Below are 20,172 nucleotides of genomic sequence, written 5' to 3' on the forward strand. Positions count from 1 at the left end.
GGTTGTGGAATAGAGTAAGAAGAGTTTTCTTTCCACTGCTCAAACCTTTAATAGATATTTTTTTTTAAAAAAAAGAAAAAAAAAAAAAGGTCACAGAAATGTCATGCTCTCCAAGATCAGGTTATTCTATTCCCTTTCACTTACCTAATAAGGCTCCGTTCAGTGGTAGGCAAAGTTGTCAGACTAACCTGGGAAAACTATCAGTTACAAGTTTTTAAAAAATATTATTTAATTGTATTTATCATCATTATTATTCTTTTTCTTTTTTTATGAATTTATTTATTCTATATCCACTCACTGAACATCATCACAGCATATAAAATGAAGTTTCCCATCCAGAATATGCTGTATAGTGGCTTAGTCATACATGTTTATCAACAAATTTTCCATTTGTTTAATACACATACACACACATAAACATAGATCCCCTCCCCCCCATTTCTCACCCTCTGCCATTTCCCACCCTCCTCCCACACCATCTCTGGTATCTGCAGTTGCTTCCCATTCCTTGTTTCTCCCCCCACATTTTATTGGTTAACAAAAATATCTTAATTGATCTATTTTCAATATCAATTTCAGCTATCTGTGAACAAATGTTTGACTTTAGGCATGAAACTGTGAGACTGAATATACTATAGAAAAGCACTTAGTTGAGGCTATATAGTTTACTGTGGTCATTAAGTAGGTACTTAAATTTTTTTTTTTTAATTTCAAGAAAGGCAGTTTTAGTTTTAATAAATGAAAATAAAAAAATGTTAAGAAAACTTTGCTTAAGACTTCAAGCCAGGAAACAGATTAGGATTCTGTTCAAATAGTAGGTAAATAGATCTGCCGACAATCAAGAGAAGACAAAATCCTTATCTCTGGAGTACAAAGCACAGAAAAAGATTAGTATTATTTTAGTCAAAAGTCACAAAATTCTATTTCATCAGCTCAGTATCATGTACTTAATCTAACTTCTGTTGTGGTCCAAGCTTTCCGTTTAAATTCTGGAAGATAATATTCAACTCTGGACTTGTCCCTACCATTAAGCTGGCCCTTTTTTTAAGATGTTTTTAAACTCTTATTTCTGTGTGTCTGACTTTAGTTTTCCTGATAGAGGACTCCCTTCAGAACTTCTTGGAGAACTGGTCTGGTGTTGGTAAATTCTTTCAGGCTTTGTGTATCTGAGAATGTTCTTCTCTTCTCTTCCCATATGAAGGATAATCTTACCGGGCATAGTGTTCTTGGTTGAAATTATTTTTCACTCAACACTTTGAATATATTTTTCCATTTTTTCCTTGCTTGCATTGTTTCCGATGAGAGGTCCGCTGTTAGCTGATGGGATATCCTTTGTAGTTAACCTGTCATTTCTCTCTTGCCAGTCTGAGTATCTTGTCTTTGTCTGTGGTTTTGGTCAACTGGCTATAATGTGTCTTGGAGAAGATCTTCTTGGGTTGATTCTATTTGGGGTTCTTTGTATTTCTTGGATGTAGATCTTTGAATGCCTCTCTAGGTTTGGAAAGTTTTCTTCTAGGATTTCATGGAATAAATGATCAATGCCCTTATTAGTCTCTTCACCTTCTGGGATTCTGATTAGCTGGATGTTTGGATGTTTAATGGTATCTAGTATTTCTCATATGTTATTCTCATTTTTTGGACTATTTTCTCATTATTATTATTTTTCAATTAGCCATAGGGTAAACACACTCACCATAGAGAGGCAGAGAGAGAGGGAGAGAGTGAGTGAGTGAGAGAGAGAGAGAGAGAGAGAAAGAGAGAGAGAGAAAACAAGCCACCAGGTCTGAGACTTAAACCATGGTTGGCCATGTATATGCATAAGTCCAATGCCCCACCACCATACCACCTGCTGGCTGCAGTTCCAAGTTTTCAACATAGCCACAGAGCAGAATTACAAGAAGGCAGAGTATGTATATGTATCTAAGTATCTAGATTACTAGATAAATGTGTGTGTGTGTGTGTGTGTGTGTGTGTGAGTGTATGTATGAATAATATATAATCATATATATCTCATTAACATGCATATTTATTCAGCATTTTTAAAAGAAGCTTAAACTTAGGGAGCAATATGTGGGGACAATGATTTGTATATGTGTCTTCTATCTCTTCTCTGTGTGCTGGAGTATAAGGCAAAGAGAATCATGTACATAAACATTTTTCTCTATCAGAAATAGGAGCAAAGAGTAAGGTATAAAGCTAAATAAATCATTAAGCTGGGTAAAAAATATATTTAAAAAAGCTAGATTAATTTAAAATAATAATTTCTTAGTCTCCTATGTAAATAGCAAAACAATATTATCTGTTTAATCACTTTTGCTTTCTCTGTGTCTCTCTGGTGAGTGTACTTGCCCCAAGGCAAAAACCTAGGAAAAAAAAGGGAAAAAAGAAAAATGTATATTTCTTTTTTTTCAAGAATTGTTTACCTTTATTTATTTAGAGACAGGCAGAAAGAGAAAGAGAGAAAGTGAGAAAGCAAGCCGCCAGGTCCGTGACTTGAACTACTCTCAACCATATGGGAGTCCAGTGCCCTTAACCACCATGCCACCTGCTGGCCCCTGAAAAATGTATATTTCTACCAAAGGAAAGCTGATTTCATTTCTGGCTAAAGTTCTAGGTTAACATAAAACTACCAAAAGAATCATCAGGTATTTGGAATTATTTTCCTCTATTCATATACATTATTTTTTTTTGGAGAGGTTTTTGCTACAGGGCGTGTGCGCTTGCCAGGCAGACAGAAAGCGAGAAATCACCCCTGGGAGGATGGCCACGCCGCAATCCCTTCTCCTCGATTCTCCTCTAGGGATCTTGGGCATGCAGGCACACGTGCCCAGCATGAGTTTTAAGCCACCGGGTCTGGGATGTGAACCGCGGTTGACTATGTGGGAGTCCAGCGACATAGTCATTACGCTAACTGCTGGTCCCAATAAGTTAATTTTTTTTTAAGGGCATATGCACTCCCCAGAGAGACAGAAAGCGAGAAATTAGCCCAAGGGTGGATGGTCAAACTGCAATCCCTTCTCCATTTTCCTCGAGATTTTGGGCATGTATGCACACATGTCCAGCCTGAGTTTCAGGCCTCTGGGTCTGGGGCTCGAACAGTGGTTGGCCATATGGGAATCCAGTAACATAACCATCATGCCATCTGCTTGTCCCCCAGAAGTTAAAATTCTAATAAAAACCTATCCCCTGAGTGGTGATTTCTTACTTTCTGTCTGTCTCTATCTTTCTGGTGAGTGCACGTGCCCTATAGCCGCCAGGTCTGGGACTTGAATCATAGTTGGCCATGTGGGTGTCCAGTGCCCTTAACCACTGCGTCTCCTGCTGGCCCCCATACGTAATTATTTTAACGTTGTATTTATCTTTATATGCTGATAAAATGACCTAAAATAGCCTGTGGCAAAATGTCCATAGTTATAATACATGCATTTGACATCATATTAATTGTGTTTATTGCGCTAATAAAATATCCTACTTTATTTTAAAAGAAAAATTTCACTTATTTGTTCTTATTATTTTTTAATTTGTCATAGGGCATAGGTACTCATCAGACAGAAAAAGAGAGAAAGAGAAAGAAAGTGGGAAAGCAAGCCACCAGGTAGAGGACTTAAATGTAGTTGGCCATGTGCGAGTGCAGCACTCCAACTACCACTCTACCTGCTTGCTCCTAATTTTATTTATTATTATCATTATTATTTTTTAAATTTGCTATTGAGTACGTGTCCTTGCCAGAGGGAGACAGAGAGGGAAAGTGAAAAAGCAGCCTCCAGGTCTGCGACTTGAACTGCAGTTAGCCACGCTGGACTCTAGCATTTTAACTACCACATCACCTCCTGGCCCCAATAATACATTTATTTATTTATTTGTTTCAGAGACATTTTTGCTATAGGGTGTGTATACTCACTGGAGAGACACAAACCCCCCCCCCCTCCCCCCGCCCAAGGCGGGTGGCCACACTGCAATTCCTTTTCTTCTATTCTCCTCTCAGGATTTTGGGTATGGACACACACACACCCAGCCTGAGTTTTAAGTCACCAGACCCCCAGGCAACTACGTGGAGTCCAGCAATGTAACTGTTACGCCATCTGTTGGTCCCAATAATACATTTTGAAAAATACAGTTTGGCTTAGAATATACTTGTTCTTTTTTTGAAGAATTTTATAATAAAAAATATAAATTATTTTAAATGAAAATATAAATCAGTTTAAAAATATAAAACCCAGCTTTACAAAGCATAACGTTTTTGTAATATTAACTATTAAGGCCAACAAGAATAAGAATCCACACAAAAAATACTTTTTAGTTACCTCTGAAGTAAACTTTGCCCTTTCAAAATCTGTATAAGTTTCAATGCTTGCTCTTTTCCAACTCCAGGGACTCCCTTTAGAAAGTGGAAATAAAAATTCAAATTTTAATCACTGGGGAATGGTTAAATAAATTGTACCACATTATTTTTATGGAAGATTATGTAGCTGAAAGACAGTGTTTAAAAGTATAGCATAGCGGGCTAGCTGGTTGCATGGTAGTTAAGGCAGTAGATTCCCACATGGCGGACTGCTGTTTGAGTCCTGGCCTAGTGGCTAGAAAATCAAAACAAACAAACAAACAAATCTTTAAAATATATGTATACACATATAACATGACTGGTATGGTAGGTCTCTCTGTGTAGTCTCATTGTGTCCCTATTGATCAATGAGGTAACTCCTTATAAAATAATAGAACAGATGTGCAAGATACATTCTTATGTGTAAAACAAAAATGTGCAAGATACATTCTTATGTGTAAAACAAAAATGACACAATATGTATTTTATGACTTAGATTTGTAAATTAAACAATTACATTGTTTGCTATGTGAACAAAATATTCAGTTATATGTCAAACCACTGACAGTGTTTACTTAAGGAGAGGGAAGGATAAAATTTTAGGCATTCACCTATGTTAATTTTAATTCTTTTGGTAATATTTTAGTTTTATGCTCTATTTGTAATCAAGAAAAAGAAACTTCATTTAATTATATGAACACTTAATATTTAAATACTCATACATCAAAAGAGAACAAAGGAGAGTTCTAAGGTAAATCTTACAATTAAAAATGAACAAAATTAAAAGAAGCATGAAGTTCCAATACACAAGAAAATATACATAAACATGTATTTATAGTACAGTTTCCTGAATGCCAGGTGGTGGCATGGTGGTTAAGGCTGCTAGTTCCCAGAGGGCCGACTATGTGGTTCAGGACACAGACCTGATGGTTTGGAAAACATGCTGGCATGTATGCCCAGAAACCTTAAAGGGAATGAAAAAGGAAGGATTGTGGCATGGCCATCTCCCACCTGGGGAAATGATTTCTGTTTTTCTCTCTCTTTGCCTTTCTCCAGCAAGTGCCTGTGCCTTGTAGCAAACTAAAAAGAAAAATCATTTATGAATGTGTCTCTATAAGCCTTACTGCTATTTAATCAGTACATACAACAACAGACCTACCAGTGTTAAAATACTTGCACACTGATTAGTTAATTAGGATTAACAATTTTACTGTCCTACTATTTTTTTCTTTTTCCTAAACTCATGTGAAAAAAATATATGCCATTCTTTCTACTTCTCTTGGGAACAGAGGTAAAATGAATAAGATACCTTTGTATCTTATTTGTAAACATAACAGAAATGTTCAGTTGGGACATAATGAGACTACACAGAGAGACCTACCATACCAGTCATGTTATATGTATGTACATATATTTTAAAGATTTGTTTGTTTGTTGTGATTTTCTAGCCACTGGTCCAGGACTCAAACAGCAGTCCGCCATGTGGGAATCTACTGCCTTAACTACCATGCAACCAGCTAGCCCGCTATGCTATACTTTTAAACACTGTTTTTAAGAAAATGGGTTTATTGTCATAATTTTTTATTCATCACTCACCTATTATACCTATTTTTTACAAAGTACTATACTGTACATCTTAAAATAGAAATATTTACATAAACAAAACCCAAAGCTAGCTTAGGCATAGAAATATGGATAGCTTATCCCCATAATCATGTTGCTTGGCAATAGTAATAATGACATTGAACTGTGCACAACTGGAAGGCTACAATGGATTTTGAAAACTGAATAAAAAAAGTGATAGAAACTAACATTGGCATGATACAAGAAAAGAATAATTTCTGTATTTCTTTAAAAGGCTAGTGAAGCTTGAATGCAAATGTCTTAATTTATAGTAGTGGTTTGTTAAGGTTCAAATTGTGGTACTACTTTATTATTCTAGTCTACTTTACAACGTTCAGTGCTACAAGTCTCAGCTTTTTAATACCATCTGAAAGGCTGATTATTTAGTTACTAAACAGCTTATTATGCCTAAAATTGGGTTCTAAATTAGATTTTTATTATATTCATATTTATATAGCATGTAAGGTATCAAAAAGACAGTATAGGAGCCAGCAGGTGGCATGGTGGGTAAGGTGCTGGATTCTCACATGGCTGACCATAGTTTGAGTCCTGGAACTGCTTGATTGCTTTTTTACTAACCTCTTGAGCTCAACCCTCTCTAGTCAAATTAAAGACAGTGATAATAATAATATATGAATTAAAAATATAATTCTTAAAAAAACAGACAGCATGAATAGTAAATAAATACGATTTCCACTTACCTTTGGAAGATAATCACAGCCAAGTAGTATTGCTAATCCAACCAGAGCATCTCTATCCAAACCTAGTTTATCCTTGATACATGACATTGTATAACAGTCAACGTGTGGGTCCTGAAGAAAAGATTTAAAAAATATTTACACATAAAATATTACAAAACAATAATTTGTCAAAATTATCTTTTTGGTTTTTTTTATTTCTTTTAAAATTTATCAGGGGGCAAATGTGTTCACCAGGAACAGAGAGAGGGAAAGGAGAGGGAAAAAGCACTCCTCATTGGGTTTGGGCACACTGTATTTTCCCCATCCTGTTGGGATTTTGGGCACACATGCGTGATGTTTTTTTCAAGCTGCCGGGGTCAACATTTGAACAGTGCAGTTGGCCTATGTGGGATCTAGCTCGATTAACCAATAGGCCATTGGGCTGGCTCACCTTATCAAAGTTATCTTAAATGTGGGACCAGCAGTTGACGTAATGGCTATGTCGCTGGACTCCCATGTAGTCAACCCTGGTGTGAGTCCCGGATCCGGTAGCTTAAACTCATGCCAGGCATGTGTTGTGTGCGTGCTCAAGCTCCTGAAAGGAGAATAGAGGAGAAGGGATTGCAGCATGGCCATCCCCCCGTGCTGGGGCGGGGTGATTTCTTGCTTTCTGTCTCTGTCTGTCTTTCTGGCAAGCGCACGGGCACCCTATAGCAAAAAAAAAGTTATCTTGAATGTATAATTATTGGGACCAGTAGATGCATAGTGGTTATATCACTGGACTCTCTTTAATGACTGCTTAGTATTACATATGCGTGATGTTTTTTTCAAGCTGCCGGGGTCAACATTTGAACAGTGCAGTTGGCCTATGTGGGATCTAGCTCGATTAACCAATAGGCCATTGGGCTGGCTCACCTTATCAAAGTTATCTTAAATGTGGGACCAGCAGTTGACGTAATGGCTATGTCGCTGGACTCCCATGTAGTCAACCCTGGTGTGAGTCCCGGATCCGGTAGCTTAAACTCATGCCAGGCATGTGTTGTGTGCGTGCTCAAGCTCCTGAAAGGAGAATAGAGGAGAAGGGATTGCAGCATGGCCATCCCCCCGTGCTGGGGCGGGGTGATTTCTTGCTTTCTGTCTCTGTCTGTCTTTCTGGCAAGCGCACGGGCACCCTATAGCAAAAAAAAAGTTATCTTGAATGTATAATTATTGGGACCAGTAGATGCATAGTGGTTATATCACTGGACTCTCTTTAATGACTGCTTAGTATTACATCATGTGGACTTTGAGGAAGTTTTTCTCAATGCACTTTCTATTAGCACTTTGGGAATGATAACAAAACTGTTTGGCTAGAGGTTGTTTGCCTGGCCCCAAACTTCCTAATGTTACACTGTAATGCTGTAATGTCCTTTACCCAACCCTGAACTGTAACAGCCAAAATATCTTCTGTAACTCCTTGGCTGTGAACCATGACTGCAGAATATTTAACTATCTCCCTATTAATGAACATTTGTCTGCCAATTTTTTTTATTATTATTATTTCTACAATGAACATCCTTGTATATCCTTCCTTGAATATTTGGAGGCATTTTTGAGACTGAAATTCTAAAACTGAAAATTCTGGGTCAAAGCAGTACATTTCAAATGCAATTCTGTGTGTGTGTGTGTTTTTTCTTTTCTTTTTTTTTTAGAGAGATTTTTGCTATAGGGGATATGTGCTCGACAGAGAGAGAGAGAGACAGAAAGCAAGAGATCACTCCCAAGATGGATGGCCATGCCACAATCCCCCCATCTCCATTATCCTCTTGGAATTTGGGGCATGTATGCACACGCGCCCAGTGTTGAGTTTCAAGTTGCTGGGTCCGGGAATTGAATTGAGTTCAACTAGATGGGAATCCAGAGATGTAACCATTATGCCATCCGCTGGCCCCTCAAATGTAATTCTGTGACATTATTGAAACTGATTTAAAATTACAGCATGTGAAATAAGCCCTTAGGAGAAAAATCTACATTTTGAAGAGCATGAACTATGGTGGCAATGCTATTTTTAAGAACAGTAAGAATTTTATCTAGCAATTGCTATGAGTCAGGCCTTATGGCAAACAATTTACATATATTATTTCATTATTTAATTTAAACAGTACTTTATTTTAAAACTTGCTATAGGGTATGTGCACTTGGTGGGGGAAAGAGAGAGGGAGAGAGAAAGTAAGTAGTTGCTTCCCCCAACCCCCAAGGGAGGATGATTGTAAATCCCTTTCTCTGTTAGCTGTTAAAGATTTTGGTCATGCATGCACAAATACCTGGTGAGGTTTTCAAGCTTTTGGTCTGGGATTCAAACTGGGCTCTTAGTCACCTTGGAACCTAGTTGCTTTAACTACTGTGTACTTCAGTGGCCCTAATCAGTCCTTTAAAAAAAGGTAATCTGTAAACAAATGTTGAGAGGGAGAAAAACAAAATACCTTTGTATTCATAGTGAAATTCCTGTAAACAGTCTGGGCCCCATAAAGGAAAGCATCTCCATCATTGGTGAGGCAGCCATCTACATATCCACAAGCATTGAGGTAGGCACACATGGCTTCTGCTTCCCCAGCAGCTTGAACCCAGGGGATTCCTAAGCATTCTAGCATATCAAGGCACTGAAAACAGAAAGTAGTTATAAGAAATTAAGAGTGTTTTATTGATAGTTTCTTCTGTTTAATTTATTCCACATTACAAATACTAATTGTAGCTATATAGGTGTTTTTAAAATATTTAAGAAACGCTTAGACATTTGAATGCTGACTACTTGATGCCACTAAGGAATGACTGTTAAAGTTTTAGGTGTGATAATAAAAATTAAAATTGGACCAACAGATGGCCGGGAAGTTAAGACAACTGGCTCTCACAAGGCAACTGTGAGATTTTAGTATTTTTTATTTTAATTTTCAGTTTGCTATAGGGGATATGTGCTTTCTGGGGAGAGAGAGAGGAAATATGATAAATCATTCTCCATGTGGGGATGGCCACATTGTAATCCTTTCTCTTCCATTCTCCTCTTGGGATTTTGGGCACACATGCACACATGTCTGGTATGTTTTTCAAGCAGCCAGACCCAGGACTTGAACCATAGAGTCAGCCATGTGAGATCGGCCTCTTTAACCTCCTACGTCACCTGCTGGCCCCTAAACTTACTTTTTTAAAAAATTCATCTTCTAGGGGCCAGCCATTTGGGAGTCTAACACCTTAATCATGCCACCTGCTGATCCCTCTAGTGTAATTTTCAAACCACTGGGTCTGAGACTCAAACCATGTTTGGCTATGTGGGAGTCCAGTGCTTTAACCACTACACCAAATGCTGGTCCCCTTACTTTGTGTAATTTTATCTAGCACCCCAAATCATAAGAACAAGTTCCGTACACAAAAAATGTTTATCATAATTTCATGTATAATAGAAACTAAAAAGCAAACAATACAATCAGGGGAAAGATTCATAGCTTCATGTGTGTTGTACAAATGTTATGATTTTAGATATAATCTAATAGTAGGAAATTATAGGTATGACATGTTAAGCCCAAGATAAAAATTATATGTGCAATGATCCAGACATAGAAGCACAGTGGTAGTGGAAGATATGGTTTTAGTTCCTGGGTGATCCTGTACATGCTTACATGCACATACATGCCCATGATCCTGGCTGGCTATTGGGTGCGGAGGTTAATAGAAGTGTGAGACCCTGGTGAGGGTGTTATCTTGCTCTCATGAAATAAAGAAACTAAATTTGCATTATTATGACAGCTCTTTAAATATATATATATATATATAAACACACATCCAAAACAGACAAACAAAATAGCTTCTTATGGTTTTCAAATAATTCAAAAAAATTGATGATGAAGATTTTATAAAGGGTAACATGATGAAGTCCTAGTATCTTGTCCTAAAAAGATTTATTAATATTATTTATAAATTTGCTATAGGGCACATGAACTCACCAGAAAAAGATAGAGAAGGAAAGTGAGAAAGCAAGCTTTCAGGTCTGACACTGGAGCCATAGTTGACCATGTGGGAATCCAGCATCCTAACCACCATGCAACCTGCTAGCCCCAGTGTATTAGTATTTTTAGATAATACTTTCTCTGTGGGTTGGCAGGTGGTGTGGTGGTTAAGGATATTGGACTCCCACAGGATCAACTGTGTTTTGAGTCCTGGACTGATGGCTTGCTTTCTTACTTTCTCTCACTCTCTCACTTTGTCCCTCTCTGGTCAAATTAAAAAAAAAAAAAAGATAAATAATTCTAAAATAAAAAAGATATTACTTTCTTTGGTTTTATTGTATTCTTATAAATTATTATTATTTCTTCACTTCACAGAATAGGAAATGAGGTAAAGAGGGTAGAAAAAATTTTTGAGAGAGATTTTTGCTATAGGGTATGTGAGCTCGCTGGAGAGACAGAGATAGAAAGTGTGAAATCACCCCCTGAGAAGGGGATGGCCACATGACAGTCCCTTCTTCTCCATTCTCTTGGGATCTTGGGCACGCATGCACATGTGCTCAGTATGAGTTTTAAGTTGCCAGGTCTGGAACTTGAACCACGGTCAACTATGTGGGGAGTCCAGTGATGTAACCATTACGCCATTTGCTGGTCCCAAGAGAGAGGATAAAAACCTTGCTCAGTGTCTCAGATCTTTTAAATGCCAATGCTGGGACTTAAACTCAGGTTAGTAACACTCCAAAACATAAATTACCTTTTCTATTCACACTGGTGTTCTATTCATAGTAAGGTTAATGAGTATTAAAGATGACAAACTTTATTGGAGTAAAATGTACTCTTCTATTCAAATCAGAATTATTGACTTAAATCTGAATGCTCACCTCTCTTAAAACTGATTTAAACTGTGATCTCCCTCTTTTCTGAGACCAAGTTTTTCCCGAAGGCCCATACCGAATCTGATTCCTCTTGCTTATGACATCAGCTTTCAGCTTTGGTGGTTCTCCTTCCATAACAAATACCAATTTTACATCCATTTGTGTCAGATAAGAGATACGAAAAAATAAGTTCCTGAAATATGTAAATTAGTAATATATTAATCACCATATATTGATAGCAAAAGTCAAAATAGCAGTATGACATAGAGGAAAGAAAATTAGTATCAAAATGATACATGTAATAACATTTTACTTATTAAGATTTTAAATGGCATGGGAAACCATTGAATGCTTTTAGGTAAGAGAGATCTATGACAATTGTAACGCTATGTGGAAAACAGTTTGGAGGAGGAAGTTAAGTGCAGAGGAAGAAGTGCAGCTGTTACTTGGGCAGCACATATGAGAAATGAGGTTAGCACAGATGGAGATGTTGTCTTTGGATATTGAGAGAATTTATTTTTATAAGGTTATAAGGTTTTTTTTTTTTTTTTTTTTTTTTTTGCTACAAGGCATGTAGCACTTGCTGGAGACAGAGACAGAAAAAAAGAGAAAAAAGGCGAGAAAGTAAGAAATCAGCCCCCCTCCCCAGGGGGGGATGTTGGCTCCTGGGTCCAGGATTCAAAACCCGCAGTTGGCCGCATGGGATCCGGCCACCTTAACCACAACACCACAGGCTGGGCTGATATTGAGAGACATTTGTGAACATAAAGTAGAACTGGCAAGACGTGCTAATGGACCGTACGTGGGAGAGAGAAAACAGGGAGTCAATGGCTCTCAAATCTCTGGCTTTTAGTAACCAAAGCATATTAAATGTATGTTAAGTAGAAGAGAGATACAAGGGGGACTTCAAAAAATATATATTTAAGACACCAGGCCACCTGCTTGCCCCAATAAGTCAGTACTTAAATTCCATTGTTCCGTGTTCTTTTTTTTTTTTTTTTGGGAGAGGTTTTTGGTATAGGGCGTGTACGTTTGCCAGACAGACAGAGAGACATAGAGACAGAAAGCGAGAAATCACCCCCTAGGGGGGATGGCCACGCTGCAATCCCTTCTCCTCCACTCTTCTCTCGGGATCTTGGGCATGCATGCACACTGCCGGCGTGAGTTTTAAGCCACCGGGTCAGACCGGGAGTCCGGGGACATAGCCATTACGCTAACTGCTGGTCCCATTCCTTTTTTTTTTTTTTTGTAGAGGTTTTTCACTATAAGGCACGTGCGCTTGCCAGACAGACAGAGAGACATAGAGACAGAAAGCGAGAAATCACCCCCTAGGGGGGATGGCCACGCTGCAATCCCTTCTCCTCCATTCTCCTCTTGGGATCTTGGGCATGCACGCACACGCGCCTGGCGTGAGTTTTAAGCCACCGGGTCCGGACGCGAACCGCAGTCGACTACGTGGGAGTCCGGCGACATAGCCATTACGCTAACTGCTGGTCCCATTCCATGTTCTTTTAAAGTACCCTTGCATATGAGTCAATTTCAGAGAAGTAAAAATCTGTGTCTTCAATATAAATTAGACAGATCTATACAGGTTAAATATATTTTAAGATCTCAGAATGTAAAACAGATAAAGCCAAGATGTCAAGACTGCTTATAAAATTGTACCATACCTGAGGTGGGGCTTCATGACGGTTCCGATCATTTTTTTGACTGTTTGTGCTTCACATACCCAAAGACTAAGGTCAACAGCAATGCTTTTCCCAACAAGATTATGCAAATCAATGTGTTGCTTAACAGGCTCCAAAATTTGCCACAAGTCATTCACTCCCATTCTGGTGATTATATGCTGTTATTTGAAACACACTTTACAAAAAAATAAATAAATAAAACAGAAGCTCAGAAGAGGGATGGATTCAAACAACCTATTATAATTTGGGATACTTCATAAATAGAGGCTTCTCTTCATTTCTTTCTTTAGTGTTTCAAAATGAATCAACACCACCTGAAACATTAAGAACAGTGCAACTGGCTTTATTCCAGTTAATAACAAGCGCTAAAAAATACAGAGTTGGATAGAAAGCATAGGTACTATAAATAATTTTGGTCTATTTGAGAACTGTCTCTGAGTTACATATCTAGAAAGAGAATGGGACTAGTCCACTTACATGATCAGGAAAAAAACAAAACAAAACAAAAATCAAGGAAGCATGAACACAAGTTAAAGAAAAAAACAAGTGATTAATGAAGAAAAATTTTGACAGGAAAGTGGAGAAAGAATAAGAAACAAGATTTGGGAGTGATATGAAGTTATTATTTTCTCTTTAAAAATTATTATTTTAAAAATTTAACCAGAGAGAGAAAGAGAGAGAGAAAGTGAGAAAGCAAGTTGCCAGGTGCAGTACTTAAATCCTGGCTGGCCACGTGGAAGTTCGGCACAATTACCACCATGCCACCTGCCAGCCCCAGGAGTCATCTTTTCTAACAAGATCCCTGGCTTTTTAAATTGCAAGATCACATATGTTCCTATAGAAAAAAAAAAAAAATTCAAAAAACAAAATGGTCTTAATGTTATTAAGCTATTAATGTTATTAAAGCTATTGCTACCTGGCTTGGTATTTGTTATGGACCGCTTTTCCTTGTTAAACATTTATATCTGTTTTTCTTTTCCTTTGTTTAATTTGATAGACACTATAGTATTTGCAATAACAATTGGTCTGACCATATAAATATAATCCAAATTACTCTCTGAATAGTGACTTCAGCTCATTCCAAAAACGTGAGACAAAAATATATTAAGTCAGAAGGCTATCACTTTGATGCAGAAACCTAAGAGGTACTATTGATATAGTCTCTTCCTTTAGAATCCTTTATAACTGTTCTCAAAGTACAGATGTTCAAAGAAAACTGCTGTTATTTTGTCTTTGCTTTTCTGAATCTTCATTTTACAATGTGGCCAGTGCCACATGAGTAGTACCTTGTGCACTCAGTTTTATGAATTTCTGGCTCATGCGTCTGCAGATGTCACTTTACAAAGAAAAATAATAGGTTTAAATGCTTTGGGTAGTGACTGGTAGTCCAGTGCTGATATTGTCCATTTCACAAGAAGCCCCACTGATTGAGTATAGCAGTGTGGCATGAATTCAGAGTTGAAAAGCTGTAGTTAATTCTGGACAAGTGTGGGGCACACCTATTTTCTATGGCATTATTATGAAGAGAAATGATATGTTTAAAAGTATTAACCATGAGAATGTACAAAACTCAAATGTTTGAGGGAAATTCTTTCTAGTTTGATAGTTTTGCTTTTCTTTTGTAACTCATGATGGGTATTCGAATAGACTGCTGTTGAAGGAAATTATACAGTTTCACTCTCTGGAGGAACATTATCATAACTGATTTCACTTTAATTTGACCCCTACTTTAATGGTCAAAATTTTAAATGCAGGTATCTGGGATTTAGTAATACCTCTTGTAGGGATTTAAGATACACTGTTAGATGTGTGAAAATTCATATACAATATCCACTGTAGCACTATTTAAATAGTATGATACTGGGAAGGAACAAGTGTCAGCAGAGGATTAACTACATTGTTATGTCAAAACAGTGGATTAAGAATGCATCAAATAAAAAATAGGGCAGATCTATATGTATTGATAAAGAACAGACTCCCAGGGCTGGCAGGTGGTGTGGTAGTTGAGGTGCTGGTTCCCACATGGCTGACTGCAGTTTGAGTTCCAGACCAGGTGGCTTACTTTCACTTTCCCTCTCTCTCTAGTCAAATTAAAAAAATAACAGTAATAAATAAACTAATATATAATTCATTAAGAACAAAGCCTCCAAATTTTAAAATAAAAAGATAGAAAATTGGCAATATATTAGGAACACTACATTTCAGAGATATCAAGAATTGCTCTTCAAAATGATGTATATTCCTTTGTGCTGCTTCATTTTTAAAAAATTCCATATAAAAACCTTAAGAAAGTGTAGGTTTTTCTGTAGGGAGTTGGGGAAATAAACTAGAAATCCTTAGATGGCTTGCTTCTTGCCTAAATATTAGTTACCATATATGCCTAAAATTCATGGGTCAAATTATAAAGCAATGTTGTACAAATTTATAAGTGCCTGAAAGTTAAACACACCTTCAGTCTGGTTCTTTATTTTTTTTTAATTGTTTATTATTATTATTTAATTTAATCACAAATCTCTTTACAGTATACATTTCTTTTTCCAGCATGAATACTATGCATATCAGTCAAGATAAAGATATTACTATGTACATTATCACCAGCAAAGTTTCTCAATTTTTTTGTCAATTAAATATACTTTTTTTTCCTTCCTCCCTCCCATAGTAAACTTGGTTTTATTTTTTTTTCCTTAAAAAGATTTTTGCTATAGGGTGCATGTGCTTGCCAGAGAGACAGCTCATTTTCCCATCTTTTAAATGGGTTGCTCTTTTTTTGGGGGAAGGTTGCGGGTAAGCTGCTTGAGTTCCCTGTATATTCTAGTTATCAATCTCTTATCTGAAGCATAATTTGCAAACGTATTCTCCCATTCTGAGAGTTATCTCTTCACTCTAATTACTGTTTCTGTTGCTGTACAGAAGTTCTTTAATCTGACATAATTCTCCTTATCTAATTGTTGGGATTACTGCCTGTATTTCAGGGGCATTATTTAATAAGGCTTATCCTACTCTGATGTCTCCAAGAGTTGTCCCTGCGCTTTCCATCAGTAGTTTTATAGTTTGAGGTCTTGGGTTTAGATCTTTGATCCACTTAAGAGCTGATTTTTCTATTTTTTTTTCTTTGTGTGTGTGTGTGTGGAGTCTTTTGGATTTTCTATGTATATAATGATGTCATCAACAAATGGAGATAATTTCCCTTTTTTTTTTTTGAGAGAGAGATTTTTTGCTATAGGGCACATGTGCTCACTGGAGAGACAGAGAGATAGAAAGTGAGAAATCACACCCCAGGGAGGATAGCCATGCTGTAATCCCTTCTCCTCCATTCTCCTCCTGGCTTCTTGGGTACACATGCACACGTGCCTGGTGTGAGTATAAAGCCCCCAGGTCAGGGACTGGAACTATGGTTGGCCATGTAGGAATCTGGTGATGTAACTGCTACTCCATAATTGCTATGCCATAACCACTGTGCCATCTTCTGGCCCTGAAAATAGCTATTTCTATCTATTGTCTTCCATTCCTTGTAACAATTTCTTTGTGTAAGTTGTCCTTCTGGAAGTAATATTATGTAGCAATAAGTAAAACTGTAGAGCATAAAAAAATCCCAAATAAGGACAGAATGTAACAGCTTTTAAGATACTAAAGTACAATTACACTGAAAAGATAGAACAGATGGTTCTTACATGAGGTCATAATTAATCCGAGGTTACTTGAAAATAGCTTAGCATTAAGTGAAATTTAAAAATACTACACATATCAAATCTTCCCAAAACAGACTATGGATATTGTCTATATTGTCTTGTTTTTATATAAGTTTTTTTTCCCCTTGAGATTTCTGCTGTAGGGTGTGTGCATTTGCCAGAGATAAGAGACAAAGAAAGTGACAAATCACCCCAGCCCCCCATGGAGGATGACTTCCTTGCAATCCACTCTCCACTCTCCTCCAGTCAACTCTTGGGATTTTGGGCATGCACACACATACACACACACACTTGGTATAAGTTTTACGCCTCCAGGTTTGGTACTTGACCCACGGTTGACTACGTGAGAGTCTAGTGACCATTATGCCATCTGTTGGTCCTTTCTTGCAGGTTTTTTGCATATGGTATTTGTGTCTCTCTGGAGAGAGACAGTGATAGGGAAAGAGAAATCACAACTGAGTGTAGGTTTTTCTGTAGGGAGTTGGGGAAATAAACTAGAAATCCTTAGATGGCTTGCTTCTTGCCTAAATATTAGTTACCATATATGCCTAAAATTCATGGGTCAAATTATAAAGCAATGTTGTACAAATTTATAAGTGCCTGAAAGTTAAACACACCTTCAGTCTGGTTCTTTATTTTTTTTTAATTGTTTATTATTATTATTTAATTTAATCACAAATCTCTTTACAGTATACATTTCTTTTTCCAGCATGAATACTATGCATATCAGTCAAGATAAAGATATTACTATGTACATTATCACCAGCAAAGTTTCTCAATTTTTTTGTCAATTAAATATACTTTTTTTTCCTTCCTCCCTCCCATAGTAAACTTGGTTTTATTTTTTTTTCCTTAAAAAGATTTTTGCTATAGGGTGCATGTGCTTGCCAGAGAGACAGCTCATTTTCCCATCTTTTAAATGGGTTGCTCTTTTTTTGGGGGAAGGTTGCGGGTAAGCTGCTTGAGTTCCCTGTATATTCTAGTTATCAATCTCTTATCTGAAGCATAATTTGCAAACGTATTCTCCCATTCTGAGAGTTATCTCTTCACTCTAATTACTGTTTCTGTTGCTGTACAGAAGTTCTTTAATCTGACATAATTCTCCTTATCTAATTGTTGGGATTACTGCCTGTATTTCAGGGGCATTATTTAATAAGGCTTATCCTACTCTGATGTCTCCAAGAGTTGTCCCTGCGCTTTCCATCAGTAGTTTTATAGTTTGAGGTCTTGGGTTTAGATCTTTGATCCACTTAAGAGCTGATTTTTCTATTTTTTTTTCTTTGTGTGTGTGTGTGTGGAGTCTTTTGGATTTTCTATGTATATAATGATGTCATCAACAAATGGAGATAATTTCCCTTTTTTTTTTTTGAGAGAGAGATTTTTTGCTATAGGGCACATGTGCTCACTGGAGAGACAGAGAGATAGAAAGTGAGAAATCACACCCCAGGGAGGATAGCCATGCTGTAATCCCTTCTCCTCCATTCTCCTCCTGGCTTCTTGGGTACACATGCACACGTGCCTGGTGTGAGTATAAAGCCCCCAGGTCAGGGACTGGAACTATGGTTGGCCATGTAGGAATCTGGTGATGTAACTGCTACTCCATAATTGCTATGCCATAACCACTGTGCCATCTTCTGGCCCTGAAAATAGCTATTTCTATCTATTGTCTTCCATTCCTTGTAACAATTTCTTTGTGTAAGTTGTCCTTCTGGAAGTAATATTATGTAGCAATAAGTAAAACTGTAGAGCATAAAAAAATCCCAAATAAGGACAGAATGTAACAGCTTTTAAGATACTAAAGTACAATTACACTGAAAAGATAGAACAGATGGTTCTTACATGAGGTCATAATTAATCCGAGGTTACTTGAAAATAGCTTAGCATTAAGTGAAATTTAAAAATACTACACATATCAAATCTTCCCAAAACAGACTATGGATATTGTCTATATTGTCTTGTTTTTATATAAGTTTTTTTTCCCCTTGAGATTTCTGCTGTAGGGTGTGTGCATTTGCCAGAGATAAGAGACAAAGAAAGTGACAAATCACCCCAGCCCCCCATGGAGGATGACTTCCTTGCAATCCACTCTCCACTCTCCTCCAGTCAACTCTTGGGATTTTGGGCATGCACACACATACACACACACACTTGGTATAAGTTTTACGCCTCCAGGTTTGGTACTTGACCCACGGTTGACTACGTGAGAGTCTAGTGACCATTATGCCATCTGTTGGTCCTTTCTTGCAGGTTTTTTGCATATGGTATTTGTGTCTCTCTGGAGAGAGACAGTGATAGGAAAAGAGAAATCACAACTGAGAGAGGACAGCCACACAGCAATCTCTTCGCCATTCTCCTCTTAGGATTTTGGGCATGTACGTACTTGTAGCTGGCATGAGTTTCAAGCTACTGGATCTAGGACTTGAACCACAGTCAGCCACGTAGCAGTCCAGCACTTTAACCACTATGTCACCTCCTGGCCCCTGCTTTATTTTTTAATAGGATGAAATATGAAATTTTTGTGGTGTAGGATTTGGTGAGTCCTTACTAAAATCTTTCATAATAATTTTATTGATGTCACTTTGATTATGCAATCAAATACACATTACATACAAAAAGTTATAACATATTCACAACTCTTGAGATTGAGGATATAAGAAACTTACGGGCATCAGGACCAGCAGTTAGAGTAATGGCTATGTCGCTGGACTCCTATGTAGTCGACCTGGTGCGAGTCCCGGACCCGGTGGCTTAAACTCACGCCGGTGCGTGTGCATGCATGCCCAAGATCCTGAGCGGAGAATGGAGGAGAAGGGATTGTGGCTTGGCCATTCGCCCTTGGGGGGTGATTTCTCACTTTCTCTCTCTCTTTCTGGTGAGTTCATGCACCCTATAGCAAAAAAAAAACAAACCTCTTCAAAAAAGAAAAAGGCATCAATGAAGTTAGAACAGCACATAGCAAAGAACTTTATAAAACTATTAATGGCTTAAATTTATCTAGCTTATTTACATGAACTAACAAAGTCAAAACACATAGCAAACTTTATAACCCATGAATAGTTCAATTTACTTAGTTTAGTGAACAGTGCTGAACGTTGGGATAGAATAAGCCTAGGGTTTTAGGTAGGGGATACACAACTTAGCTATATGACCTGAAAAAGATATTTAGCTTCTACACGAAACGGGAGGTATTAAAAACCAGATAAGTGACAACATCCTAATATCCTTTGAATCCCATGACCAATTTTGGTAGCTTGGAATGGAAAAAAAAAGTAATCACTCTACTTCAGAAATTATTGCTTGGTAGGAAGAACATAAATTTCTG

The 20,172-nt window shown here is 37.4% G+C and overlaps 1 protein-coding gene across 1 annotated transcript in view; it reads right to left on the reverse strand.

Moving 5' to 3' along the window:
* Positions 1-20,172, reverse strand: part of GEN1 (GEN1 structure-specific endonuclease) — a 39,968-nt gene that overhangs the window by 16,642 nt on the left and 3,154 nt on the right. Inside the window, exons 2-7 of the mRNA XM_027773414.1 lie at positions 13,144-13,336; positions 11,480-11,666; positions 9,087-9,263; positions 6,646-6,756; positions 4,305-4,378; positions 4-45 (exon numbers count right to left, since the gene is read on the reverse strand). Coding sequence (XP_027629215.1) covers positions 4-45; positions 4,305-4,378; positions 6,646-6,756; positions 9,087-9,263; positions 11,480-11,666; positions 13,144-13,304 — 752 coding nt within the window. The 5' untranslated portion in view covers positions 13,305-13,336. The remainder of the gene's footprint in view (positions 1-3; positions 46-4,304; positions 4,379-6,645; positions 6,757-9,086; positions 9,264-11,479; positions 11,667-13,143; positions 13,337-20,172) is intronic.

Source organism: Tupaia chinensis, unplaced genomic scaffold, assembly GCF_000334495.1.
Source record: "Tupaia chinensis unplaced genomic scaffold, TupChi_1.0 Scaffold000045_1, whole genome shotgun sequence".
In the NCBI taxonomy this organism is placed as follows: domain Eukaryota; kingdom Metazoa; phylum Chordata; class Mammalia; order Scandentia; family Tupaiidae; genus Tupaia; species Tupaia belangeri.